At 60.0% G+C, this 27,252-nt stretch overlaps 1 protein-coding gene across 3 annotated transcripts in view; it reads left to right on the forward strand.

Moving 5' to 3' along the window:
• Nucleotides 1-27,252, forward strand: part of ABCA2 (ATP binding cassette subfamily A member 2) — a 132,070-nt gene that overhangs the window by 46,866 nt on the left and 57,952 nt on the right. For 2 of the 3 annotated variants that reach the window (XM_008175098.4, XM_065572528.1), the window contains exons 2-9: nt 9,985-10,078; nt 15,748-15,859; nt 17,199-17,365; nt 19,035-19,162; nt 21,117-21,221; nt 23,808-23,993; nt 24,393-24,611; nt 26,857-27,179. In XM_008175098.4, the coding sequence (XP_008173320.2) occupies nt 9,985-10,078; nt 15,748-15,859; nt 17,199-17,365; nt 19,035-19,162; nt 21,117-21,221; nt 23,808-23,993; nt 24,393-24,611; nt 26,857-27,179 (1,334 nt within the window). The remainder of the gene's footprint in view (nt 1-9,984; nt 10,079-15,747; nt 15,860-17,198; nt 17,366-19,034; nt 19,163-21,116; nt 21,222-23,807; nt 23,994-24,392; nt 24,612-26,856; nt 27,180-27,252) is intronic. The other variant, XM_065572529.1, reaches the window with a different exon arrangement.

Here is a 27,252-nt window from a genome sequence, read left to right on the forward strand (position 1 = left end):
GTTGAACCGTAAGATGCTGGCCCTAGAGCCGCTTGCTTTCTCTGACTTTCCAGCAGCTAAACCAGGGGTCTCAAACTCAAATGACCACAAGGGCCACATGAGAACTAGTACATTGGCCGAGGGCTGCATTACTGACACCTCCCCCCGCCACCCTTGGCCCCGCCCCCACTCCACCCCTTCCATGAGGCCCTGCCCCCATTCCAACCCCTTCCCTGAAATCCCCACCCCAACTCTGCCCCCTTGCTGCCCCCAGGGAGGGCAGGAGGGGTGTGGGGTGTGGTGGGGGCTCAGGGCAGGGAGTTGGGGTGTGGGGTGCAGGAGGGGGTGCGGGGTACATCAGGGGGTTGGGCTGCAGGAGGGGCTCGGGGGGCGGGCTCTGGCCTGACATGCACCGGGGGCAAGGCCGCCTGCCTGCCTGTCCCCGCACCACTCCGGGAAGTGGCCGGAACCTGGGGGAGGAGGGGCGCAGGGGTGTGTGTCTTGCTGTTGCTTCAGGCACCACCCCTAGCAGCTCCCATTGGCCGGGAACGGGGAACTGCGGCCAATGGGAGCTGCAGGGGGCGCTGCCTGAAGCAAGAGCAACACACAGAGCCCTGTGCCCCCCCCCCCCGCTCCCCACGTTCCAGCCACTTCCCGGAGCGGCAGGGGGCAGGGAGCCTGCCCTTCCCCCGGTGCGCGTCGGGCTGGAGCCGCTCTAGGTAAACACTGGGGAGGGGGGCGGGGGGGCCGCGAGGAGCTCGCAGGCCGCAGAAAACAACCCCGTGGGCCGCGTGTTTGAGACCCCTGAGCTAAACTGACCCTTCCACTCTGCTATGAAAGCTAGCCCATCTCTTCCCCTCTCCTGCCCTTCTCTCTGCAAAGCCTTCCCCAGGGAGTCCTTTGCCACCCGGCTTTGCCACCTCTGGTCTGGCCTACGTTTAACATGTAGGTCACCATAGCTAAGGAAAATCCACACCCCTGAGCGCCAGAGCTATATAGACCTCACCCCGGTGCAGACACAGCTAGGTCTTCCATCCTTTAGCCACTGCTGCTCGGGGAGTGGGGGTTCCTAAACCAATGGAAAACCCCTTCTGTTACTGTAGGCCATGTCCATGCGGCTATGCCGGCCTCGCTCTGTAGCGATGCCACTAGAACCCCCATAGTGTAGACAAGCCTCTGCCTCTTTGGCCTGCTTTGAGAATTGTCCTTTGTCCAAACACCAGCCCCGTGGGGAGAGTTGGAGAAAACCGGTTCTCCTGCCTTCATCCAACCCCCTTCACTTCCCCCTTGGGTGGCTGTAAGGTCATTCAGGTTAACTGCTCTCCATTGTCCCTGCCAGTCTGTGCTGGATTCCACACTTACAAGGAGGCATTTGACGAGACAGCAGTTTTCCTAGTCAGAAGTTTATAAGATCAACCCAGATCCATAATGAAAGGTTTCAGAGTAGCAGCCGTGTTAGTCTGTATCCGCAAAAAGAAGAACAGGAGGACTTGTGGCACCTTAGAGACTAACAAATTTATTAGAGCATAAGCTTTCGTGGACTACAGCCCACTTCTTCGGATGCATATAGAATGGAACATATATTGAGGAGATATATATACACACATACAGAGAGCATAAACAGGTGGGAGTTGTCTTACCACCTCTGAGAGGCCAATTAATTAAGAGAAAAAAAACTTTTGAAGTGATAATCAAGCTAGCCTAGTACAGACAGACAGTTAGATAACAAGTGTGAGAATACTAACAAGGGGAGACAGATTCAATGTCTGTAATGGCTCAGCCATTCCCAGTCCTAATGCTCTAATAAATTTGTTAGTCTCTAAGGTGCCACAAGTCCTCCTGTTCTTCTTTTTCCAGATCCATAAGTACAGTGAGATCCCCCGAATGGTCCCAGTCTCTGGGGCTGGATTTGCTGAAAATGTTACCAGATTGCAATCCTGGCCATCATGCACTGGTGTAAATGGGGAAGCCCCCCCACCCCAGGATGGCCAGTCAAGGCTTGTCTGAGACCTGAGCCCCAGCTGGTGCTGACCTCTGCCAGACTGTGGAAAAGCAGGGCAAAGCTCTTCGCTGTCGTCTTTACAACCATGTCCATGCGGCTGTGAAGGGTGTGAATGCGGCTTTAACACAGCCTGAGAATGGGAATGAGCCAGTCGCTGTGTGTGACTTTCTGTTATGGGAGAAAACAGGCCCGGGTGGGGGGGAGAGACACACGTACTCGGGTGTGCCTCAGCTGTCAGTATTGGAGCTAATGCAGATTTTTCCCTCTAGCCCAAGAGGTGGTTAAATCTCAATCCAATAAACCAGTCGCACCTTCAGTTGGACTGAGGTTGTCAGCTCTTTGGTCTGTCTATACAGTGCCTAGCACAGGGGGCCCTGCTCCATGGTTAGGGCTCCTAGGTTCTACCACAATACAGATAATAGGTGGCTAAAGTGACTTTCATGGGAGTAAGAAACAAGAAGGAACATAAGTGATGGTGTGGGGATCACTGTGGATCACTTTAACCTAGCGCCGGCATCCTGGGGTCGGTCTCCCAGCTCCACGCCACCTGAGGAGTGTCTCTCTCACCTGCCAGAACCGAAAGGTGAAGTGACCAGGTAGCGTCACCCTAGTTCTTAGAGCTGTGCCGCTGGGGCCTGTGTTTTGGAGTAGGGGGTGCGAGTTCCATCCCCGCTGTCTCTGGGACGTCCCATACGGCCGCGGGGAGCAGGGTACCGACAGCCTAACGTTGGTACCGGGCAAATTAGTTGAAACAATTGTAAAGAATAAAATTGTCAGACACATAGAAGAACATAAATTGTTGGGCAAAAGTCAACATGGTTTCTCTAAAGGGAAATCGTGTCTTACTAATCTAAGAGTTCTTTGAAGGGGTCAACAGACATGTGGACAAGGGAGATCCAGTGGACATAGTGTACTTAGATTTCCAGAAAGCCTTTGACAAGGTCCCTCACCAAAGGCTGTTAGGTAAATTAAGTTGTCATGGGATAAAAGGGAAGGTCCTGTCATGGATTGAGAACTGGTTAAAAGACAGGGAACAAAGGGTAGGAATTAATGGTAAATTCTCAGAATGGAGAGGGGTAACTAGTGGTGTTCCCCAAGGGTCAGTCCTAGGAGCAATCCTATTCAACCTATTCATAAATGATCTGAAGAAAGGGGTAAAAAGTGAGGTGGCAAAGTTTGCAGATGATACTAAACCGCTCAAGATAGTTAAGACCAAAGCAGACTGTGAAGAACTTCAAAAAGATCTCACAAAACTAAGTGATTGGGCAACAAAATGGCAAATGAAATTTAATGTGGATAAATGTAAAGTAATGCACACTGGAAAAAATAACCCCAACTATACATACAATATGATGGGGACTAATTTAGCTACAACAAATCAGGAAAAAGATCTTGGAGTCATCGTGGATAGTTCTCTGAAGATGTCCATGCAGTGTGCAGAGGCGGTCAAAAAAGCAAACAGGATGTTAGGAATCATTAAAAAGGGGAGAGAGAATAAGACGGAGAATATCTTATTGCCCTTATATAAATCCATGGCACGCCCACATCTTGAATACTGCGTACAGATGTGGTCTCCTCATCTCAAAAAAGATATACTGGCACAGGAAAAGGTTCAGAGAAGGGCAGAGAAATGATTAGGGGTTTGGAACGGGTGCCATATGAGGAGAGATTAAAGAGGCTAGGACTTTTCAGCTTGGAAAAGAGGAGACTAAGGGGGGATATGAAAGAGGTCTATAAAATCATGAGTGATGTGGAGAAAGTAGATAAGGAAAAGTTTTTTACTTATTCCCATAATACAAGAACCAGGGGTCACCAAATAAAATTAATAGGCAGCAGGTTTAAAACAAATAAAAGGAAGTTCTTCTTCACACAGCTCACAGTCAACTTGTGGAACTCCTTGCCTGAGGAGGTTGTGAAGGCTAGGACTATAACAGTGTTTAAAAGAGAACTGGATAAATTCATGGAGGTTAAGTCCATTAATGGCTATTAGCCAGGATGGGTAAGGAATGGTGTCCCTAGCCTCTGTTTGTCAGAGGGTGGAGATGGACGGCAGGAGAGAGATCACTTGATGATTACCTGTTAGGTTCACTCCCTCTGGGGCATCTGGCATTGGCCACTGTCGGTAGACAGGATACTGGGCTGGATGGACCTTTGGTCTGACCCGGTACGGCCGTTCTTATGTTCTTATGTAGCTGGGAGCTTATAGGGGGCGGTGGATTTGTTACGGTGTCTGTGATTGTTTGAGCATCAGGATTCATATATTCGAAGGCCAGAAGGGACCGTTGTGATAAGAGTCTGACTTGTGTAACGCAGGCCAGCGAACGGTCCCCAGATACTTTTTGGAGCAGATCCTTTAGACCAGTGGTTCTCAACCAGGGGTCTGGGACCCCCTAGGGGGCCGCAAGCAGTCTTCAGGGGGTCTGCCAAGCAGAGCCAGTGTTACTCACTGGGGCCCAGGGCAGAGAGCCAAAGCCTCACTGCATAAGGCTGGAGCCCAGAGCCCTGCCACCTGGGGCTGAAGCCTGAGCATCCTAGCTTTGTGGGAGCCCCTGTGGCATAGGGCCCCAGGCAATTGCCCTGGGTTTTCTATGCAGAAAACCGGTTGTGGCACAACTGGGCTGTGGAGTTTGTGTATCACGTTGGGGTCGGCCTCAGAAAGAAAGAGGCTGAGAACCCCTGCGGTAGAAAAACATCCAGTCTTTGACTTAAAAAGGAAGGCCGGGTACTTTGATGCAAAGTCTCGTGGTCTCATACTAGTGCCCGTCAGCCCCTCGATACCCTCTGTGGGAGGCCGCCCTAGGAGTACCCTACCTGCTCTGCCTATGGCAACAGGACACTGGGCCTGGGGAGGGGCTATATGTCCTCGGTGCCAGGTGGTGGAAGCAGACGAATGCCCTTTGAGAGGGCGCCAGCTCTGGGCATCACATGCAGCCTTCACCCACCCTGATCCCCAAGTCTGGCTGCGCTGTGCCGGCCTTTCCGCTGGGTTTCTGGGCCGTGCCACGAGGGAGAGCTACTGGGGGTGGGGTGGGGGGGACTCGGACTCTCACCTGCAGCATGGGACCTGTCAGAACATCTCCCGTGCTGGCGCGTATCAGCAGGTGAAACGAAAGGGCCAGGATTACGTCACCGCAGCTGCCCTTTGCAGTGAGCACAGCCAGCGTCTTTAACCCGATTAGCGGCAGCGCAGCTCAGGTCTGGCCCCGATTGGGCTCGCTGGGACGCTGGCTCGTCTTGCCTGCTGGGCCGGGCCAGTGCTATGATGGGAGACTTCCCTGGAAAAGCCAGTGGTGCTGGTGACCCAGTAGGGGGCGCTGCTGGGTGTGAGTTGAGGTGGGGGGTGCCAGGGCCTGGGTGAGGCGCCGCTTGCGTTGGTTAAAGGACCCCAGTATGTTTCGGGAGGCTGAGCCACTGGAGTTTCCAAGGCTGGAGGATGGAAAGTGGCTTGTGCTAGACACCCAGCGGGGGAGGGGGGGAGATACCCGCCATGCAGGTCTGACCCCTCTCTGTGTTTCATAGCCAGCGGGCCCCAGCGGGCATGGGGGCTGGTCCCCATTTTCCACCACCTCAAGCTCACTCGTCTTGTTCTCGGTTTTCCCCCTCTGCTCTCATTGCTCCTCCGCTCCTGTCTCTTCGTGCCAGCCTCCCCCTCCCCATGGTCCGCTCCCCCCACTGCCAACTTTGTGGCCACCCCTCATGTCTGAACCCCCCAAATGGCTTTGTAAGGCCTGGCCCCTGTGAGCCTTCAGACCCCCTTCCCAGAGCTCCCTTGTACCATAATGCTGGTTAGAAATTCACCAGTGACTAGTGAGGCAGATGGGGAGAGCAGATACTGGTTTATAGAACTCGATTTCCGCCCCCACCCCCAAGAGAACCCCAGGAAATGCACCCCCCCACCACCACTAACCTGAGCTTCTCTGTGCCCCTGAGAGCTGGCCATGTCTCAGTCCCTTTGGTCAGCGTTGGCCTGGCACAGCACAATGCTGCCATAATGCCCATGATGACCGCCAGGATCTCGGTGCAGCCAAGGTGGGGATGTAGACGTGGACGGATGGCCTGGTGGGACGAGGCTGAGACCCACCAGTTGAGGTTACAAGTGGTGAGAACAAGTTAGGTTTGAAGAGCCAGCTGAGATTTTGCCAGCTGACTATAGGGTTCCCCAATCCGAGCCTCCAGCTATGGGAAATCTCAGCCATTCACGATGATGGGAACCCACCCTACCGGGGAACCTGTGTATCTGAAGTGATTCTCTTGCCATTCTCTGATTCCAGCCTAGTGGTGAAACCAGGAAATGTGGGGTCGGGGCTCCCAGGTTTCATGCCCAGCTCTGATACTGGGTGTGTCTCTCCTGCAGCTGGGAAGGTGCTTCCTAGCACAGGGAGACGGACGCGTTCGAGCTAGTGTGCTAAGGACGCATTGTGGCTCAAGCTAGCTACCCAAGTACCATCACGCCTGACCCCCGGGCACGTGCTCAGACGGCTGGCCTGAGCCACCGTGGCCACAGTGCTGGTTTTAGCGCACTCGCTCGAGCAGTGCTAGCATGTCTGGCTACCTGCCCTCGGAAGCACGCTCCTAGCCACGCCCCCCCGCTCACCCTGTGACCTGCAGCCCCTCGCTCTGCCTTTCTGTACCTCGGATCCCTCTCTGGACTAGGCTCCTTTGGTTTTCTGTGCTACCTCCCATCCCTGGACTCCATAGCCCTCTGCGTTCCCTGCCTTCTCCCCAGTGCAGAGGGGGAAACTGAGGCACAGAGCCGAGAAGGCCAGGCTTTGTGTGAGCACCACAGATGGAACCAGGGCTCCTGCTGGCCAGGTCTGGGCTCTAACCACTTAGCCCGGGTTTCACGCTGCATGCACGTGGGCGCAAAGCACTGGGGGAAGGAAACGAGAGCTTCTGCCTGGCTGCATCCCATGTCAATGCTGTGAATGCTGCATCCTTCCCGCACTGCCTGGCAAAGCTGCTGGGACGAATCCGCGCAAAAGGCCCAGCCCTGCTTCACCTGCTGCAGCTCGCCGGGGGGGGGGAGCGTCCCCAGAAGCCGGCTGGGCGATGGACAGAGCTGGGTCACCTCCATGCAGCCCACGCGCCCACGGGGAGCTGATGGGAACGCTCCCCAAGCTGCAGGTGCTGTTCTCTCTCCCTCAGCAGCTCCTGTCTGAGGCTGACTCATCAGCAGAAAGCCAGTCACGAGCTGCCGGCTTCCTGGCCAATCAGAGAGACCCGGGCCCCGGGCTGGCGTTGCTTTTCCTTGTCCCCCTGCGGAGCCATGCATGTGGCTGGGTTTGCGTGCACGCCCAGCTTTGTTTCCACGGGTAGGCGCACGCTCACTTGGACGGGTGTGGTGAATCATACACCGAGGGTGCTTGCCTGAACCCCCCCACGCGTGTCCATCAGTGCTTGGATTCAAGTGCACCCATGTTTTCACACGTGTTCCCATGCACGCACCTGACCACTAGGATCTGCACTCAGAGCCTCCTGCCTCCTTTCATACAGGCCGCTGGCTCGCTATCAACTGGTAACGCTGGCCCCAAAAGGCTGCCCTGGGCTGGGGCTCCCTTCCCCTTCCCCATGCCCAGCCCAGCGCCTCTGGATTTGTCGCCGCATTGGATCTGGCTGCCGGGTTCGGAGGTGCTGCCGAGTCTCTGCTGCTGTTTAACTTCCACTCCTGTGCGCTGATGAGATTAGCCCCTGCCGCACACCTGGCAGGCCCCGGGAGAAATGCTGACACGCTGTAACTCCCTTCATCAGCCCTCCTGGGAGCGGGCAGGGCCACAGCTCCTTCCCTACCCCTCTGGGGGAAGCCCCGTGCCAGGACAGGCCCTGGTCTCTCAGGCCCTGGGATCAATATCCCAGCCCTTGACACATGAGCCTGTGCGGGGAGCTGATCGCACTAGGCTCTCAAGAGGGACGCTGGTCAACGGCAAACACCCCAGCGTCCCCCACTCCTCAGCTTTGTCTGTGCTGCTGGACCCCGCCGGCCCCCAGTCTCACCCTCCTACAGCCCCAAAGGCCCCATTCAACTTCCCAGGCAGCAGTCCCTGGCAGCCCCCTCCCCTGCCCTTCATCCCATGCACCAAACCCTCCGGCAGCCTCCCCCATCATCCCCCCGCAGTCACTCCACCGTGACCCAGCAGCCAGACCCTCCCTCAGTGTTACCCCCCCTGCCCCGTTCCCATACATAGCTCTGCCCCTCAATTCTCACCCACAGCCCTACTGCTGTCCCAGCCCTGGGCTCCCTGCCCCCCTCTCCCCACAGCTCGGCCGGTGCCCCTCAATCCTGACCCACAAGCCCCCCTGGTATCCCAGCCCTGGGCTCCCTGTCCCCCCCCATCTCTGCTGGTGCCCCTCAATCCTGACCCACAAGCCCCCCTGGTATCCCAGCCCTGGGCTCCCTGCCCCCCCCATCTCTGCTGGTGCCCCTCAATCCTGACCCACAAGCCCCCCTGGTATCCCAGCCCTGGGCTCCCTGCCCCCCCATCTCTGCTGGTGCCCCTCAATCCTGACCGCAAGCCCCCCTGGTATCCCAGCCCTGGGCTCCCTGCCCCGCATCTCTGCTGGTGCCCCTCAATCCTGACCCGCAGCCCCTCTGCTACTCCAGTTCTCGTGGTGGGCGGGGGGCAGGTGTTAGGATGCTGATGAATAGCCACAGGCACTAGGCTGAGGTCCCCCAATTTCATGTCACTTGTGATCCAAGGTGGATTTGATGTCTGGTCTCCATCCAGCAGGTGAAAGGCACCTAGGTCCAGAACCTCAAAGGTATTTTGGTACCTAACTCCCATTGGTTTCAATATCCTAAATCGGGGTGGGCAAAACTTTTGACCCGAAGGACACATTTGGGTATAGACCTTGTATAGCGGCCCATGAATGCTCAGGAAATTGGGGTTGGGGTGCGGGAGGGGGTGTGGGCTCCGGGGTGGGGCCAGAAATGAGGAGTTCAATGTGCGGGAGGGGGCTCCGGGCTGGGGTGGGAGAGTGGGCTGTAGGAGGGGGGTGAAGGCTCCGGCGGGGGTGTGGGGTGGGGCTGAGGATTTCTTTCTTTATGGAGATATCCTATCTCCTAGAGCTGGAAGGGACCTTGAAAGGTCATCGAGTCCAGCCCCCTGCCTTCACTAGCAGGACCAAGTACTGATTTTGCCCCAGACCCCTCAGTGGCCCCCTCAAGGATTGAATTTACAACCCTGGGTTTAGCAGGCCAATGCTCAAACCACTGAGCTATCCCTCCCCCCCCAATGAGGATGAGGGGTTTGGAGTGCAGGAGGGTGCTCTGGGTTGGGACCGAGGGGTTCGGAGGGCGGGAGGGGGATAAGGACTGGGGCAGAGGGTTGGGGCACAGGGGGGTGGCTCAGGGGTGTAGACTCCAGGCAGCACTTACCTCAAGCAGCTCCCGGAAGCAGCAGCATGTCCCCCCTCCGGCTCCTGCACGGCCAGGCGGCTCTGTGTGGTGCCCCATCCGCAGGCGCCGCCCCTGCAGCTCCCATTGGCCATGGTTCCCAGCAAATGGGAGCTGCGGAGGCGGCGCTTGGGGTGGGGGTGACGTGCAGAGCCCCCTGGCTGCCCCTACGCGTAGGAGCCAGAGGGGGACCATGCTGCTGCTTCCGGGAGCCGCTAGAAGTGGCCCCTGACCCTGCTCCCCGGCTGGAGCGCAGGAGCGGGGATGCGACCTGTGGGCCATAGTTTGCTCACCCCTGTCCTAAAAATTTCTGAGGGTCTGGGCCCTGCTTCCCTAAGCTGCCCGCCTGCTAGGCCAGGATGCCCTGGCGTTGAGACGCTTGGCTTGTGTCTCGTCTCCTGCTCCCTGGGTGCTGTTAGTCCAGGGAGGTCAGTGGGGTCCCAGTGGGAGTGTGTGCACTGGGGAGCGATCTCAGTAAATGGGTAAAACGGAGCAGTTTGACCCCCAAGAAACTGAGCAAAGTCTGTGCTGATTGGATGGATCCTACAGGAAGTGGGGGGCAGAAAACCACCCTGAACCTCACGGTCTCCTGTGTTTTTTGTCTTGTCCTCAGTGGGTGCTGGCCTTCGAGATCTTCATCCCCTTGGTCCTCTTCTTCATCCTCCTGGGGCTGCGGCAGAAGAAGCCCACCATCCCCGTGAAGGAAGGTGAGTGTGGGCCGTGGGGAAGGTGCCGGGACGCTCTGGAGGGCAATGCCCTGTCTTCTCGGGGCGGGAGAGACGTGGGGGTCTGGGGGGCGAGACAGGGAAATACCCCCCAGTGATAGCACAGACCCCCAGCCGTCACCTCCCTCTCAGCCAAGCAGATCCTTCCTTTAGAGAACACTCCTGGGGAGGGCTCGGGCACTGGGCAGGGAGGGGGCTCACTGGGAGGCCCGGTGGGGATGAGCGGGGGTCAGTGCGTGCCGGCCCAGTGGGAGGGTCTGGTGGTCGAGGCTCTGGGGCCAGAGACTGCAGGGATCTGGAAGGCGGGATGTTCCTCCAGTGGTCACCCTGTCAGTGCGGCTGCAGCAGGGGGTGGGGGCGCAGTGCAGAGACAAAGGAGCGGAGTGGGGGCCCGTGCAAGCGGGTCCCTCGGCAGCTCCCCCCACTGCTCATTGGGGCAGTTCACAGCCCAACCCTTCTGGTAACCCACTTCCCTGCAGTAGCCCGGCCAATTGGCTATCTCCCAGCCCCCTCCCTGCACCGCCTCGTGTCCCGCAGGGGCCAGCAGGCTGGAGGAGCCTCTGCCAGCCCATCCCAGCTGCTCCCTGGGCTGAGATGCATCGCTGTACGCTTGGGAAAGCAAGGCAAAGAGCCTGGCACGGGGAGGGTGGCTCCTGGGGGTGAGCCCCCTTCCCCAGGGCTGCTGGCTGGCTCCCCTCGCTCAGGGTGGGTGTTGGATTCCCCTCCAGCCCCATGTGTGAGCTCAGGGGGTGCCAGAGGGACTATGGGGGGCCTCATCAGAGTGGGAGGCCCAGAGGCGCTGCTTGCTCTTGGCCACAGCAGGGGCTTGTGGAGGGGCAGAGAGATGGGTGCTGGGAGGGGGTCAGCCCCCTCGCTGACTGAGGGGAGCAGAGTTCCCAGCTGGCCTGCCGGCAGGAGCCCCGCTCACTGGGACCCGTCTCCAGCGGCTGGGCATGGGCTGGCTCCTAATTGGATCTGGGTGGGTGGCTGGAAATGAGCAGCCTGGATTAGCTGCCGCTGGCTGGCTGTGCCCAGAGCTCCCCTCTGCCGCCCGGACCCCCTCACCCGTCGGGGAGGGGGGGCATAACGGACAGCCCCCTTTCCCCCCCCCCCTCAGCGCTGAGACCTCCCGTGGGCCTTCCCGCACACACCACCTCCCGCTGCCCGCCCAGGACAGTCCGAGACCGGCTCAGCTGCATGCAGCACAAAGGGGTCTGGATCCCCCAGATGTTCTAGCCACACACAGGGGAGTGCAGCAACTCGGGCAGGCCAGGGCAGTGTGGCTGCTCGCACCGGCCTAGGCTAACCCAGCCGCTCACCCCCCTGTGCCGCTCACCTGGGCTAACCTGGCAGTGCAGTCGGACCATGCAATTCCGGCCAGCTCTTCCCAGGGGCAGAGCTGGTGCCCGGGGGCTTCCCAGCCCCCGCCTGACTCCAGTGAGCCTTGTCCACAGCTCCAATCCCCCAGGGCTGGTGCATTGAAGGAGCAGTCCCTATGGATGAGAGCTTCCGGGGCCCCCTATGGAAAAACAGAGCTCCAGCAGATTCCCCCTTCCAATAAGAATCCAGGGCTCTCCCCTGGGCTGGCCGGGGATGCCGCGCTGCAAGGCACCGGGGCAGCTCCTCACAGGCTCTGCCATTCCAGCCGGATGAGGGTGGAGACTGGCATGCAGGGACAGGAATTGCCAGCCCAGGTTTTATCATTGTTACGTTAGCGTCTAGACTCCCCGAATGCCATTGGGACCCCATTGCGCCAGGCGCTGCACAGACCTAGCGCCCCATCTGAATAGACAGAGGGGAAACTGAGGTGAAAGGGTCAGGCCGCAGGTCAGTGGCAAAACCAAGAACTGAACCTGGTCCTGATTCCTAGTCCGGTGCCCTAGCCACTAGGCTGTGCTGCCTGCCTGGCTCACGGCAGGGCTCCCTCGGGGCCAGCATCTGTTGGCCAGCTCCCATAGGAAGGGGCAGGAGACCCCGCAGCCCCCAAGGGAAGTCCTTCCTTGCCCCATTGTCAGGCTGGTAGGTGCCGTGATGCAGGGGTTGGCACCCCTGCCAGGGGAGGAGGCTGGGGGAGAGGGAGGGAAGCTGGCGGAAACTGGCTGCAGAATGAGGTGCCAGCCAAGAACCCCAGGATGGACGGTGTGTTCCAGCGGGCTCTGCTCCTTGCTATTCCAGCTCCCCACCCCCTCCAGGCCCCCCACCCCACGTCCCTAGCAGAGAGCTCAGGCCCTGGCCTGGGGAAATGAAGCCGCTTCGCTAGGGCTTGATGGGGGTTGGGCGGGCAGGTGGGGGAGAGATGGGGGGGGCAGAGTGGAAGGGGCACTGGGACACATCAGTGCGGTGCCCTGGCTCTCTGGGAGTGGGGCAGGCCATGGCCGAGGGTAACGGTGTCCTGAGCCTGTTTCAGCCGTCCCTGCACGTGGAGAGCCGTTGGCGCTGGCGAGGAAGCGCGCCCGGCCAGGCTGTGACTGCCCGCGAGCCGGGGCCCCCATCTCTGACCTGTGCTCTTTGTTTTGTTTTTCTCTCACACACGTTCTCTTTTTCTTTCCCCATCATCACTCCCCTGTCTGCCTCTCCTCCACGCTGCCACTGCATGCTCCAGTCTGTAAGTTGTCGGTTGGGTTGGCGCTCCCACTCTCCCCTTTGGCAAAGCATTCTGGGAAACGGCAGCCATGGTGGCCCGGCTTTCTTGGCTGCTTTGACTAACACATTTACTTAACCCGAGCCTTCATCCCTCCTCCTCCTCCTCCTCCCACCCCCGTGGGGACGGGTGAAAAGGAACCTGCCCAGAGTACCACAGCCACAGGCTCCATTCTGGGTTGTGCCATAGACCCACCATCTTTCCTGGAGTCCCCCAGTGCCGCGGTCAGCCCAGGCTCCTGACTCGGCCACAATTCTCATTCCCTGCTCCTCCCCCTCCTCTCTGTCTCTGCTGGGCCCCGTTACGTGGCCGGGCCCCTTCCTGAGTTTAACAGTCTCTGCTGAGCTTGGCTGGGTCGAACAGGTTCTGCCCATTGGGGTTAAGCAGGGGCCCAGCTGTGGAGGAGGGGAGCGGTGAGGGAGAGACTGGTCCCCCTCCCCCCCCCCCTCCAGCCCCATTGTGTTCCCCCTTGGGGCAAACTGTGCTCTAACCCGGGTAAGAAGCAGTGTACTATTCCTATCTCTCGCATTTCCTTGTGTGTCTGCGGGGAGGAGCTGGAGACCCCTCGCTGGGTTCATCTACACCGTGGCAGTGGCTGCCGTGGGGGACCTGGTAACCGCACGGTTGTTCCCGGCGTGCGGATAGCACGGCCAGAGCTGACCTGTGCGAGACAGTGTCCTGGGGCGGTGTGCCAGCCTGCTCTATGCAAGGTGCCGGGATGGGGGGAGGCCACCAACGCTGGAAGATTGAACCCCAGTGGAATCACGCCTGAGGACAATTGTGTTGTAACTGGGACCTCGATAGCATTGCTTTTATAGTGGGGATGGGGCCTGTGTGCGTGTGGGTGTGTGCATGTGTGTGTACGTACATGGATGGGTGGGCAGGTGAGCGTGTGTGTGTGTGTGTGTGTGTCTGTCTGTCTCTCTCTCTCTCTCCAAGAGGTAAAATACTTGGTTTTTTTTTTAAAAAACTTGTTCCAAGGCACGTTGGGTCTGGCCTAGGCTGTTCTGACCCAGTGCAGGTGCAAGTGGGTTTAACCCCCAGGGTTGAGCTGGGCTGTTTCAGGGGGGAAGCCAGGGCCCTCTCCCCCATAGTTTGCCCATTATTTCCTCTGCAGTGCACAGCCCCTTTCCGATTCTCCCCTCGGGCTCCCTGGGCTGCTGTACGCTGGAGATGACTCTGTCCCTGATCCCCATCGCCCCAGCCTGCCGCAGGCTGGTGTCTGGTGTCCCACCTGGTTCGCTGCTTTGCCCCACAGCCTTATTGAATCCCAGTCTGTCCTGAGGCTCACGGATCTGCATCCATGTGTGTCTCTTCACCAGTCCCTGCCTCTCTGCAGTGCCGTTAGGAACACAGCCCTAGCTCCACCATGGGGGTGGGACGGGAGGGGGGCTTTAGAGCCACTCTTGACTCTAACCACATTAGTGAACAGAAGCCAGGAGTTAGGGTTTATTATTTAAATTGTCTGAACAGTTGGCGACGGAGCCCTGTCTCTGCTGCTCCAGGCCCGGGTTCAGGACTGGAGTAGCTGGGCCAGCCCCAGTTCCCACGGCCCTTCCAGTGGGAGTTTGCTGCTGAATAACTGAGCAGCAGGACAATGTGACGTCCCGATGAGTGACTGGGGATGGAGGGGACTCGCCGTCAGATCCCATCTCCCCACCCCGCCCACCACACAGGGTGCCTGGAGCTGGGAGGGGGCTCTCCCCCAGACCTCATCTCCTCCCACCACACACCTCAGCTCAGATGGGAGGCCCCCTCCCCCCCAACCTTGGCATACAGGGGAGGGGGCTCACTGCCAGGGCCCACCCTGCTCTTTGTGAGCACAGAGATGGGATTATTAGCAGCTCTTGGTCGCTAGAACAGTCCCCTCTGGATCCCAGCCCGGTTTCCTCGCCCCTCCGGTGCCTCTGCCAGTCGCCCCAGCACCCTTGGAGGTGGGTGCTTCCATTCTACCTGTGGCCGGCCCAGAAGCAGTGGGGCCATGCTGTGGGCATGACAGCCAAGCCCAGCTGCGTCCCTGGTGGCATCCGTGGGCTCACCGCCCTCCCCTACCTGAGGCACGTTAGCTGACGCCAACCGCATGCTGGTTCTGCTATTTTAATTTGGAATATTTGGCTCGTTATGGGAACAGCGATCGCACGAGACAGGAACCTGGGGAGATGCACCATCGGGGCTGGGGGATGGCCCAAAGTGGGGAAGGGCTGTGTCTTTGCTAGTCGCGGCTGACGGTGGAGCTATAGGGAAAGGTCGCTTGTTAACATCCTCACCCCCCTTCACATGTTCTCATCCCAGCGGCCGCCTCCTCCCTGCCTCACCAATTCTGCTTCCTAATAAAACTCCCGTGCTTCGCCTCGGCCAGCCGTAGATTGAGGGAGCTGGGCAGGGGCGCGGCCCATTCAAAAGTGCCCCAGGGGCTTCTAGCACCGGCTGCTCTCACCCTGGGCCCCGTTCGCCCCCCTCCTTTCTGAAAATCAACCCTACATCTGAGATTCACTACCGGGCCGATCAGAGCAGCCGCTGGGTTTGCAGCTTCCCCGGGGGCCCCCCTGTTTCCTGGGAGCTGGAGGCATGGGGAGTGCTCAGGGCAGCGAGGGGTGGCAGGCCCCTGCAGCCTGGACCCAGGGGGCTTTAAAAGTGCCCCAGGGAACTGGAGATGAGCGTAGCGCCCCACACAGCTGTGGGGACTGGCCCCACGACAGAACGGCCCTGTGGTGGGACCAGCTGCCCCATGCAGGGTCCTGGTGAGAAAGCAGGACTGGCTCCTGGATGCCGGCCGGGGAGACCCACTGGGCACCTCACAGAGGCTAACATGACAGAGCGGGGCTCCGTGACCTCTGACCTTTACCCTCTGACCTTCCACTTGGAGATAACATACTAGCCAATAATCGTACTGATCCAACACTCATGCTTCTCTTTGAACTGGGTGTCTGTCTCCCCTGCACCTGTCCCCCTCTTCCCTGTCCCCCTATATCTTTCCTCTCTCTCTTGTACTGTCTCTCTCCCTCTCCAGCTTTCTACACAGCAGCCCCGCTCACCTCGGCTGGGATCCTGCCGGTGATGCAGTCCTTATGCCCCGATGGCCAGAGAGATGAGTTTGGATTCCTGCAGTATTCTAATTCCACGTGAGTCCGTCCCTTTCCTTGACGGCTTGTCTGTTTGCCTTGGGTCCGCTTTGTGCGCAGGTGCGCGTCCAGACACATGCCCTCTCCCTTGCTCATGCTGGCTGCGTAGGGGTTTACAAGGACACGGAAATGGCTGCAGGTGGGAGAGGAAAAGGTTAAAGCATGGCATGGGCAAGTCACTTCCCCTCATCTGCCTGTTTCCCCGTCTATAAAGCAACGCCGATAATACCCGCCGGCAGGATTATTTAGTTCCTCTTTCTAAGTCCCCAGATTCCTAGCCTGACAACCCTGCAGAAATGCGGAGTTGTTCATCGGGACTGAAGCCCCGATTTATTTTTCACCCTCTGGTGCTGTTTGTGCCCTGGGTGCCCACCTCTCCTCGGAGAAGATGAAAATAGACCCACCCCTTTCAGTTCCTGGCCTGCGTGCGCTGGCACAGCCCTGGGGCTAGTGCTTGAGTCCAGGCGTGTTCCTGGCCCATGACGGCCTTCGCTTTTTGGGTTGGATCGGTTTTGAGTTGTGAACTGCCCACCATTCGCCGTCCTCGGGGTTTGGGTTTGTCCAGGAGCCTGGGAATACAGTGGGGAGGGGACCCGCTCGCCACGTCCCTGATTCATGCCGGGTGTCTGACAAGGGGAAGAGCCAGTTCTCTGTAGACTTGTCCTTTCTGAGCTGCTCCCAGCAGGATGAAATCCCTCCCTCCCTCTGGGATCCATGCAGCTGAGCCATCGCTCCCTGGACGCGGCTACGGCTCTCGCCTGCCTCCATTCATTTCCTTGGCCAGAATTCCCCAGTGCCCACCTTGCCCAGATCAGACAGGGCCATGCCCCCTGCTCGAACCTCTCGTCAGTGCTGCTTGGCTGGCTTGGCCTTGTGCTGGGAGCAGAGAGCAGTGTTGTTGCTCTGCGAGGGCTGGCGGGCGGTCTGGGGGAGCAGGCGGGCCTCCAGCGATGGTGCTGGAGTGCTGAGCTCCACGTGGGCCCATGGCAGCTGGCTGGCTTCACTTGCTAACTCAGAGGCTTGGCTGAATTCGAGATGAGCTCTGCCGCCCAGCAAGTGCCAGCCCCACAGTGTCCGGCAGGGACAGGGTTAAGGGGCAGGCGGGGAGGAGGTAGCTGTCCTGGGGGTGTGCAGGGAGGCTGACCCCTTGATGGGAGGCGGGATCTCCCTTGAAGACACACCTGCTCCACCAATGACCCTCACCCTGGCAGCCCGTTTGCTTTCCTCCCTGCTAGTCATCAGCCTGGCCAGTGCCTGGCAGGGGCACTGCCCCCCAGGTGCCCCCTCTCACAGACCATCCTTGGTTGTGCTAAGGCCCCTCCTCTCTGCTCTCCCCCAGCGTGACCCAGCTCCTGGAGCGGCTCAATGAGGTGGTGGAAGAGAGCAACCTGTTTGACCCGAATCACCCTGGGCTGGAGGAGGAGCTGGAGTCCCTGCGGCGGCAGCTGGAGTCGCTCAGCAACAGCGAGCCCAGCTCCATGGAGACCCACTTCGACAGCCGGGCAGGTAGGGACGAGGCCACGGGCCTAGCCCGCCCCCACTGATGAGTCACCACCGTCCCCGGGGCAGCTGGCTGGGCTGTGGCAGGCCTGGGGCTCAGGTCCAGGCGGGGATCTGGCAGCGGGAGCTCGGTGAACCCTGGGAAATAGCAGCATTGCCGTTCGCAGAGCCGTCACGGGGATGGCCCCGCGGCACAGAGTCCAGGTCCCTGTCTGGGTGGCTCGGAGCCTCCCCACAGCTCAGGGCCCATTTCGGCAGCGCTGTCATTGCATCCCGCTGCGGGGAGCCGCCTACAGTTTGGGGCAGGGACGCAGCCGTCTCTGGATCGTTTTGTGTCTCCCGCTCTTGGGTGTGAGCAAGGAGGGCTGGGCGGGGGTGGAGCCCCACTCTGCCAGCCGCACTGCTGGGCTTCCTTGGCTGCTGCCGACCTGAGCTGTGGCCCAACACTTGGGCTTCTCCCATTGTGCTCTCTGGGGCCTGGAGCCTGAGCAAGAGCTTGAGGGGCTGTAGTGGTGGCAGCAAAGCCGTGGGACAGGATCTGCCGAGCGGATTGTCACGTGCCCACAGCAGGTCTGGAAGGGTGACCTTTAAACCTACGGGGCAAATTGGGGCCTTGCTGGTGTTTTGCCAGGCCTTGAGCGCCGGCAGTTAACGTGCTGGCGTCCACTCCTTCCCCCCTCCGCCTCCCCCCTCCGGACCTGGGGCACTTCTCCCTGAGACCTATTTGACTGACCCAGCGCCGCTCCCCTCCGGAGCCTTCCCCAGGTCAGTCTGGCCCGTTGGGCTGGACAAACCACGGGCAGCTAAACCTCCTCTCGCAGATCAGCCTCTGTCCCCACGGTGGCGTCCTGGTCGCTGGCTTCTCACGGGGGCTGTCACAGCTGCTGTCGAGGAGACATGGCTCGTTCTTCGTGCCCGGGGGCTGGTCACATAAGCCACGTGGGGTTGTGTCTGTGTCCCCTGCTCAAGCAGAGTTAGATGGGCTGAGGGCTCACCCCAGTGCCCGAGGCTCGTACCCGCCCTGCGGCCGTTCCAGGGAACGTTTCACTTGCACAGAGCAAAGGAAAGGGGAACTGAGGATCCTTGTCTTGACAAAGCATCTCGGAGGCGCCTCCCTGTGTGAGTGGCATGGTGCTACCGCGCTGTACCCGCCTCAGGCCCTGGTTCCCAGGTCCCTGGGGCATTGCTGCCTGCCCAGGCCAGGAGAAGGAGGTGAGCTTAGCCCATACATTGACTAACAAGGTGTAAAACCGCACCAACTGCAGGCAAGGATGACGGCGTTTATATTGGGATTGTTATTTATTAGGTGTATTACGGTAGCGCCGAGGCGTCCCAGCCACGGACCAGGACCCCATTGTGCTGGGGGGGCTGCGGACACAGAGCAGCTGGCATGCTCAATCCTAAAGGGGCGCCTAGAACTGGCCACGATCAGCGATTACCTTTTGGAAGGGGTTAAAGCCTAGGTGTGGGTTCAACACCTGCTAGCTAGCATGTCTTAGAGCCCCACCAGCTCTCTTGGCGTGCCCAGCACGACCAGCTCTCAGGATTCAGCTCAGATGGGCCCAAGCGAGAAATCTCGCCCGCACAGTTGAGCAGCGCCCAGCCCTGGCCCACGTGTTCGGTGGAGGGCGGCACAAGCCTCTAACGTCGCGGTGTTTCTCTTGCTCCCCACCAGCGTCCGGCTTCACGTTGGGCTCCGCGGTGAAGAACCAGAGTGAACTTCATCGCTTCCTCACTCGGAACCTCTCCCTGCCCAATGAGACGGCCCAGCTGCTGCTAGGCTCCAACATCAACCTCAAGGAGGTAGGTGCCTGCGCGGAGAACCCCACTCTGAGGAGTGCAGCCACATGGCCATGGGGCAGGAGGGCATGAAAGGACAGAAGGTTCGATCCTGCCAGGTGCTGAGTACCCACACCTGCCTGCCAACGGGAGTTGCCCTGGGTGAGTCAGGCTCAGGCCTCCTCTCTGTCAGATGCTATCCAATGTCTGTGGTGGGCACACAGCACCCATCTAGCCAGCCGATGGCCATGGGCACCAGGGACGGGCAGGGGTTATGCATTGTGATCCCAGGGCCATGGCAGTGATACATGGCGCTTTCTCTCGCTTTCGGACCCCCGGCAAGGCTGAGAGCTTGTCGCAGATCACGGTGGTCACGTAATTTGTGAATTTGAATTGAGTCCGTGAGAGCTTGGAAATGGCTGGAAAGCCACATTTGAGTAGCCCCCAAACCAGGTGGCACTGCAAGTTGGCGCACGGGGTCCCAACGCCACTCCGGTTTGGGAGTGGCTGAATTGGTCTCGCCGTGGTGCAGTGGCTTGTTCACAGGCAGCCGGAGAGTCACAGACACTCCTTGGCCTCTTCCGGAGCCTTGCTCCCCGGCTTCCACCTCTGCTGCCTTGAGACTCATCTCTCCTTCATAGCTGCAGGCTGAGACCTTCTGCCCCATGGCTCTGTCCATGCCAACCAGATGAGCCGGACAGGAGACGGGCACGCCCCAGGAAGGAGCCCAGGGCTGGGAATCCAAGAGGTGTAGGAGAAGGGCTGGTTCTGCAGCAGCAGTGGAGAGGGCTCCCAGCAGCCAGCCTCCCTGCCCGGCACCGGCGGAGCTTCACTCAGCGATTTCTGCGTCCAACCCAGGAACGTCAGGCTGAGCTAGGGCAGGAGACACCTCGGCTTGTGTCAGGGTTTCCTCCCCACTCTGAACTCTAGGGTACAGATGTGGGGACCCGCATGAAAGCCCCTTAAGCTTATTTCTACCAGCTTAGGTTAAAACCTGGTACGCTGCCACCACCAAGTGATTTAACAAGAAACAGGGAAAGGGCCACTTGGAGTTCCTCTTCCCCCAAAATATCCCCTCAAGCTCCTACACCCCCTTTCCCGGGGAGGCTTGAGAATAATATCTTAACCAATTGGTTACAAAGTGATCAAAGACCCAAACCCCTGGGTCTTTGGACAATGGAAAAATCAGTCAGGTTCTTAAAAGAAGGATTTTATAAAAAAAGAAAATGTAAAAATCATCTCTGTAAAATCAGGATGGAAAATAACTTTACAGAGTAATCTGATTCAAAGAGCCCAGAGGAACCCCCTCTAGCCTTAGTTTCAAAGTTGCAACAAAACGGGGATAAACCTCCCTCTAGCAAAGGGAACATTCACAAGTTGAGAAAACAAAGATAAACTAACACGCCTTGCCTGGCTGTTACTTACAAGTTTGAAATATGAGAAACTTGTTCAGAAAGATTTGGAGAGCCTGGATTGATGTCTGGTCCCTCTTAGACCCAAGAGCGAACGCCACCAAAACAAAGAGCACAAACAAAAGCCTCCCCCCTCCCCCCAAGATTTGAAAGTATTTTGTCCCCTTATTGGTCCTTTGGGTCAGGTGTCAGCCAGGTTACCTGAGCTTCTTAACCCTTTACAGGTAAAAGGATTTTGGTGCCTCTGACCAGGAGGGATTTTATAGTATTGTACACAGGAGGGCTGTTACCCTTCCCTTTCTAGTTAGGACAGCCTGGTTTACAGATGGCCGACAATGGGCTCCTCCTCGTGCTCAGCCAGTCATTCTGACTGGTTACCTCCCCTCCCCTCCTCTCTCCTCCTAACGTCCAGTCTGAGTTTGCATCGCTTCAGGTTCCAGCCTTGGCCTTGGCCTTGGCCTTGGCCTGGTGGGTTAGACCCCCCCACCCCCCCAGGTCTCAGCAATCTCCTCCCATGGCCGTCCCTGCAGACGGTGATAATCTCTCCGCGCGCTCTCCCCTTGCAGGTCTATCGCCTGTTTTTCGGCTCCTCGCCCGCCTCGGCGGATGACGCCCACGAGAGACAGCCCTGGGACCGATTCAGCGCTGGGGAAAAGATTCTCCAGCTGGAGGTGAGGAGAGAGGTGTGGGTCGGGAGGTGGTGGGGGGAATGCAGGAGACGGCTTGAGCTGGGGCACGCTATCTGAGGGAGATCCTGACACTGGAGCCAGGGGGGTGGCGGGAGCAGGGGAAGGTTCATGGGGGCAGCGGAACGTCTGGGACGTCACAGGCCCAGGAGTGCTGGAGCGGCCATTTATCGCCCCGTGCTCGCCGAATGGGCAGCTCTCCAGCCCAGGACACCTCTTGCTGCGTGGCTCTGCTGCCTGCCTGGGTCTTCAGCCAGTCCCCTGCTTCTGTCCTTACGCGGGGAGCCAGGACACCCCAGGGAGGCGGGGCCAGCCCTTATTTCAGCTCTGTAAGGGACTCCCAGAGGCACTAAAACCTGGGGAAAACAAAACCAACAAAACAAACGCTGGCCCCCTGCATGCCCTGCTTGGCTGTGGGTCTCGGAAAGGAAACAGCTGAGACTGTCTGGCTTGTGTCACTCATGAGCGTTGAGAGTCCCCTGCCCTGCTCTTGTCTGAGGGGCCAGGGAGAAGGCTGCGGGGAGGCGGAGGTGCGGGGGGACAGGAAGAGGGTCGGGCGCGTGGTGGGGCTGGGGAGGGACAGGAAGAGTGCTGGCTGTGTGACAGTGTGGCTGGGTGTGGCGGGAAGGCTGTGTGGTGGTGTGATGGGGGGGACTGGCTGCCTTGGGGTTGGGAGGGAAGAGGGCTGGCTGCGTGGTCCTGGAGTTGGGGGGCGGGGAGGAGGAAGAGGGCTGGCTGCGGTGTGGGGGGGAAAGAGGGCTGGGGGGAAGGCTGCGTGGCGGCTAGGGCTTGCTGGGCAGCACCGTCTCCCTGCCTGCCCCACACCAGCACGGTTCCTTTCCAGATTATCACAGTCCTCAGGTAGCAGCAGCCCAGAGCAGGTCCCTGCAGCACCCACCCCTCCGCTTCCTGCCGGCGTGTGGGTCACGTCAGCACCACGAACAGTACCAAAGCCAGTCCTGTTTGCTGGGCCTCTGGCCCTGCTGGGGGGGATTGGTTCCCCCTCTCGGCGATGGAGTGCGGAGTGGGCGTCCTGCGTTCCAGCCAGTGACAGCTGCCGAGACCCCTCTGCCCTCCCGGAACGAGCCGTGGTCAAGTGGCCTGAGCACGAGACTGGGAGCCCGGGGTTGGTTCCTGGCTCTGCTCCTGGCTCTGCCGTTGGCTCAGTGGGTCACTTCCCTGCCGTGCGCCTCTCGCCGGTAATGGCACAGCCGGGCTGGGGCTGGCTCGTTCCCCGCGGGCTAGAGGCTGTGCCGGGGAGGGCTGCTTTCCCCAGGGAGTCCGAGCCCTGTGTTCCCACTGCGGCAGCATGTCTGTGCGGGTAGCACGTCCTCCCATATCTAGCTGGCCCTACGCCCTGCCTGAGCCCTCCCACGGCAGCGTCCGTCACAGGACCATGGCAAGGCGGGATTGGAAGGGACCTGGAGAGGTCACCTCATCCCGCCGGCCATGCTGAGGCGGGATTCTTGTACTCGTGTTGTATGGGGGGGATTTTCCCTGCCCCTCACTCTGGAGGTGTGGGAGGCAGGGAGCTCTCCCCGAACTCGAGAGGCCCTTTGCAAAGGGCACTGGGCACCCTTCAGTACAGGGGCCGGAATTGGGGTACCCCATTGCACTGCCCTCAGGCTCTGGTCTCCTCAGTGCAGTCGTGGGATGGGGGCTGGCTACGGAGCCTTTCCCCCTGGCCCCAGTCTGGGCCGGTCCAGGGTCTCTTTCAGTCACTGCTACCTGCAGGCAGCCTGTGTGAAATGAGCTGGAAGGCTCGCTCGTTCCAGTTAGGCCTGAGCCCGCGCTGCTGGGACCAGGACTCTTCCCCCCCCCCCCCGCCCCCCCACCCGAGAAGGCTGCCCCAGAGGCTCACACAGGCGGGGTCTCTTCTTTGGATACAGTTGGGGAAGATGGAGGTGCCTGGACCCACTGGACAGATCCCCCCCACCCCCCGCCAGGCACTCCTGACTGCTCCCTCCCTGCTTCAGCCGACGCTCCCAGTCCACAAGGATGTCTCCTTCCCCCTCAGCCCCTGCGGACATTTCCATGCCTGCCATGTCGCATCACCCTCTCCCTAAATCCCCATCCTGTCTCCCCTCCTTGAGCCCTCAGCTCTCCCTGAGCCCCATCGCTCTTTTACATCTTTCCCCTCAGCCCCAGGCCCTCTCCTTCCATCGGCTGACACCATGTGCCCCATCCTATCCCTGTCCCCAGACTTCTCCAGCATCCCCTGCCCCTGAAGGTCTCCAGGGCCCATTCCCTGCCATCTCCCCTTCTCTGTGTCCCCAAAGTCCCCATGGGTCATGTCCCCCTTTCCACCTTTCTCCAAGCTCTCCTTGTACCTGCCCCAGTGGTCCCCCTTCCCCTGTCTCTCCTGAGGTCCCCTTGCCCCACGCCTGCTGCTGGCCAGGCCTCGAGGCTGAGGGAGCGAAGATGCTGCTGTTCTTCTCTGGCCAGCTAGAAGTTTGGGGGACATGTGGGCCTCTTGTCAGTGCCCCACGGGGCCTTCTTCATTCCACACCCTGCCAGGGATCTCGCCTCCTGCCACAGTCCCCTCACCTCCTCTCCCCCTGTTGGTTCCAGGAGAGCCTCCTGGGCGGGTGGAGGAACCTGGAAGATGGGCTGATCCACAGGGCTCTGCGCGACCCCAAGAGATCCACCCACAGGCAGGCCCTCCTGCACCTCCTGTCCCAGGCCCTGGGCCTGGCCGGCGCACCCTCCGAGGCCTCTGCTTCCTACAGCCCCCAGGCCTTTGTGAAGGAGATGGAGGTGAGGGGCTGCGAGCAATTGTGGGGGGCAGGCTCCGGTGTGACGGCTGTGTGTATTCCCTAGCCCCACGCTGGAGGGGACTCATCCCCACCGGTTACGGGCCTCTGGCTGGGACTCCTGTGCCCAGAGTGTCTCTGGCCGGGATTCCCCACCGCTCCAAATTGGACCATGGGGCTCTCTGGCTGGAGTCTCCGTCCTTCCCACGTGAAGGACATGCCCAGAGTCCGGGCAGAGCTGGGAACAGATCCCTGCCTGGCACCGTGCCCTGCTGCCTGGGCAGAAGGGGAAAGCGAGGGGCAGCTCAGAATACAAGGAACCCCCCTGCTTTTCGGAAGAGTTTGGCTGTCCCAGTCCGAGCCATCCCAGGCAGGGAGTGACAGCATGTCCTCTCTCCCGCAGAGCATCCTCTTCACGCCATCGGTGCTGGAGCACCTGACCTGTGACCATGATCAGGAGGAACTGAAGCAGATCCTGACTGTCCCTGGGAGCCGGCAGCCCTGGCTGTGGGCCTACCGGGCCACCGTCTGCAACGGGAGCGCCAGCGTCCGCCGGGAGCACTTCACCCAGCTGGCGATGGAGCTCAAGGAGCAGCTGGACGTGCACAAAGTCGTCAGCAGGGTAAGTGGCACCTCTGCCTGGCGGAGGGAGGGAGAACGTCTCCGGCTGCCCTGCTCTGACACCTGGGCCTGCCCGTGCTGGAGGGGGAAGCTGGGTACGTGCCTTGCCCTCTCTGCCAGTCTGCTCCCACCTTGCCAGCAGACGGCGTAAGGATGCCGAGCCCTGTGTGCAGGGACGAGATGTACTGGGCTCAAGCCATCAGTTCGTTGAACTTGCAGCCCCCAGGCAGCAGCTGTCCTGGCCAGGTCACAGGTAGTGCTTGTTCCAGCGGATCTCCCTCCTGCCACCTGGTCCTCGCTCCGCCCGCTCCGCCCGGTGGGCTTTGCAGTGTGCCTGCTTAGCCAGCAGATGTGGGTGGGGGCAGAGCATTCTGCAGGCCAGGGGCCCCTGTGGATGGCGCTCCGCCACCAGCCCCGGCCCCCTGGATAAGGAGGGATCATTGAACCGTCAGCAAACACTGCTGAGACTCCTACTGGAAGGTCAGAGGCTTAGGGGCCCTGTGCTCTCCACCCCAGCCCTCCCTGTCCCTTCCCTGCTCCCCTCCTCTGCCCCCCCAAGCCAAGGTAGCTCTTCCTGGCCCACCTCCCTCCTGCCTGGCTTTGCCCTCCCTAGTCTGATATTTCAAACCCGCTTCACTTGCACCACCTGGCTTCCTCAGCTGATTGGTCATTTCAGAAAGCCCCGCCTCTAGGGCGGAGTTTGCAAAGGGCCCATTCATCCTTTGCCTCAGGTGCGTGGCCTCTGCCTGCCCCCGTGCTCACCATGTGCAGCCGCAGAGCTGTTCTGTTGTTCGGGGTTGGTTTGCTGGGGTGTCTCTGAGATCTCTCCTGAACGCAGTGCAGCTACTGCCCTCCTGGCCACTGGGTCTCAGCCAGTTCAGGGAATGGGGCCAGGCCTAGGGGCTGTTGTCCCTGTCCCATAGACCAGCCCCCTTTATTTGGAAGGGAATCCACTCTCCTTCTCTTTCAGCTGTCCCAGGGCCCCGGTCTATCTCTCCAAGCCGTTCCCTCGCTTCCTGGGACTGCAGGGTCCTGGGAGGAGATAGTGACTGGAGAGCATTGTCACTTCCACTCTTGGGCTTTGCAGAGCTCCGTCCCACAAGCACCATCACGCGATATCCCTGGGAACAGCCCCACTTGTGTGCGTGCGCTCCATGAGCTGTCCCAGGCCCTGGCCACCAGGGCAGCTCTCCCCACGTGGAGTGCTCAGTGCTGTCTTGCTCTCTGGCATCAGCAAGGGCAGGAATCGCACCCAGGGGTCTCCACTCCCAGGTACCATGGGGTCCCTAGGGAGGGGATGCCTGGGGCACTTAACATTATTCAGTTTAGTCACCTCTGTTATGTGGCTTCTTCCAATTCCGGCTCCCTTGGGAGAGCTGCTGGAGCAAGGGAACCAGTCGGTGTTGACGTGCCCTTGCAGCAGGGCTTGGGCACGGTGAATGTGCCAGAGAGGCCAACAGAATCCCACTGGGTGCTTACCGAACGGCAGAGTCCTACGCAGGGTGCCTGGGTGCAGGGAGCCCGGCAGCTCCATGGACCCACATCCTCTCGCTGAGCAGGTTCATTGCACAGTGCCTGCTGTGTTAATTACACTGGCTGCTGTCTCTGCCTGTCAGCAGCGGGCCCCCGCCTGCTTTAGGGGACGCAGCAAATGGCCTGGCCCATACATGCGAGCCTGCCACTGGCACCTTGCCAGGTGAAGTCGGGCCCTGGAGGCTTGGCAGGTGTCAGTCCCGAGCCTGAGGCTTCCCGGTATTTTCCTACAGCTGCTTACGCCCGTTGCGAATGCACAAGGCCGCTGTGGTGTGTTTCCATAGAGCGCCTGACGCACAGCGCAAGGGGGACGGGGCGTCTCAAGGCACAGGGAATGGGCGACTGGCTTGCAGACGGGTGCAGATAAACGGGACCCCTCCGTGTGACAAGTAGCCCACTCTGGGGGTGCTGGAGGGAGCGGGCGAGGGGCAGCCGGTGGAGGCTGTGGGAGGAGGAGGTACAAGGCTAGGCCGAGTGCTGATGGAGTTGAATGTTGGGAGGCTGGACGGGTGGGGGTCCAGGGCTGTGGGGGCAGCAGCCTGGGCCCTGGGCAGCACAGCCTGTACCTATGATGGACCCCGTGTATTTCACGCCAGGGGGTATTTCCTTGGCACTCTCCTGGCTGGACTCCTTGGCCCTGGTAACTGCTGGGAGAGCAGGACCCGTGGGCACCCTGTGCTGCTGCTGAATCTCTCCCGCCCTTGGCTTTGCAGCTCAAGCTGGATGAGGTGAACAGCACGGCGGCCCAGCACCGGCTCCACGCCCTCCTGGAGGACCTCGTGGAGATGGAGAAGGTTCTGAAGGACGTGGACATCCTCTCGGCTCTGGCCAAGCTGCTGCCCCAGGGCGCCTGTGCCAGCAAAGCACCCCCGCCCGCCACCAACAGCACCAGCTGGGGTGGCAACTTCACCGCCGGCGCCAACTCCACCACGGAGGAGGGCGACAGGGAGCCCGTGGGAGAGAACCCCCAGGGCCAGCGCTCGGCCTTCGTGCAGCTCTGGGCAGGACTGCAGCCCATCCTCTGCGGGAACAACCGGTAGGCGCTGCCAGGCGGGTGCCCCTGTCCCTGGGATGAGTAACTGAGGGCACAGGGTAGGAGCGAGGTCCCT

The sequence above is a fragment of the Chrysemys picta genome, chromosome 18, assembly GCF_011386835.1.
Source record: "Chrysemys picta bellii isolate R12L10 chromosome 18, ASM1138683v2, whole genome shotgun sequence".
NCBI classification, from domain to species: domain Eukaryota; kingdom Metazoa; phylum Chordata; order Testudines; family Emydidae; genus Chrysemys; species Chrysemys picta.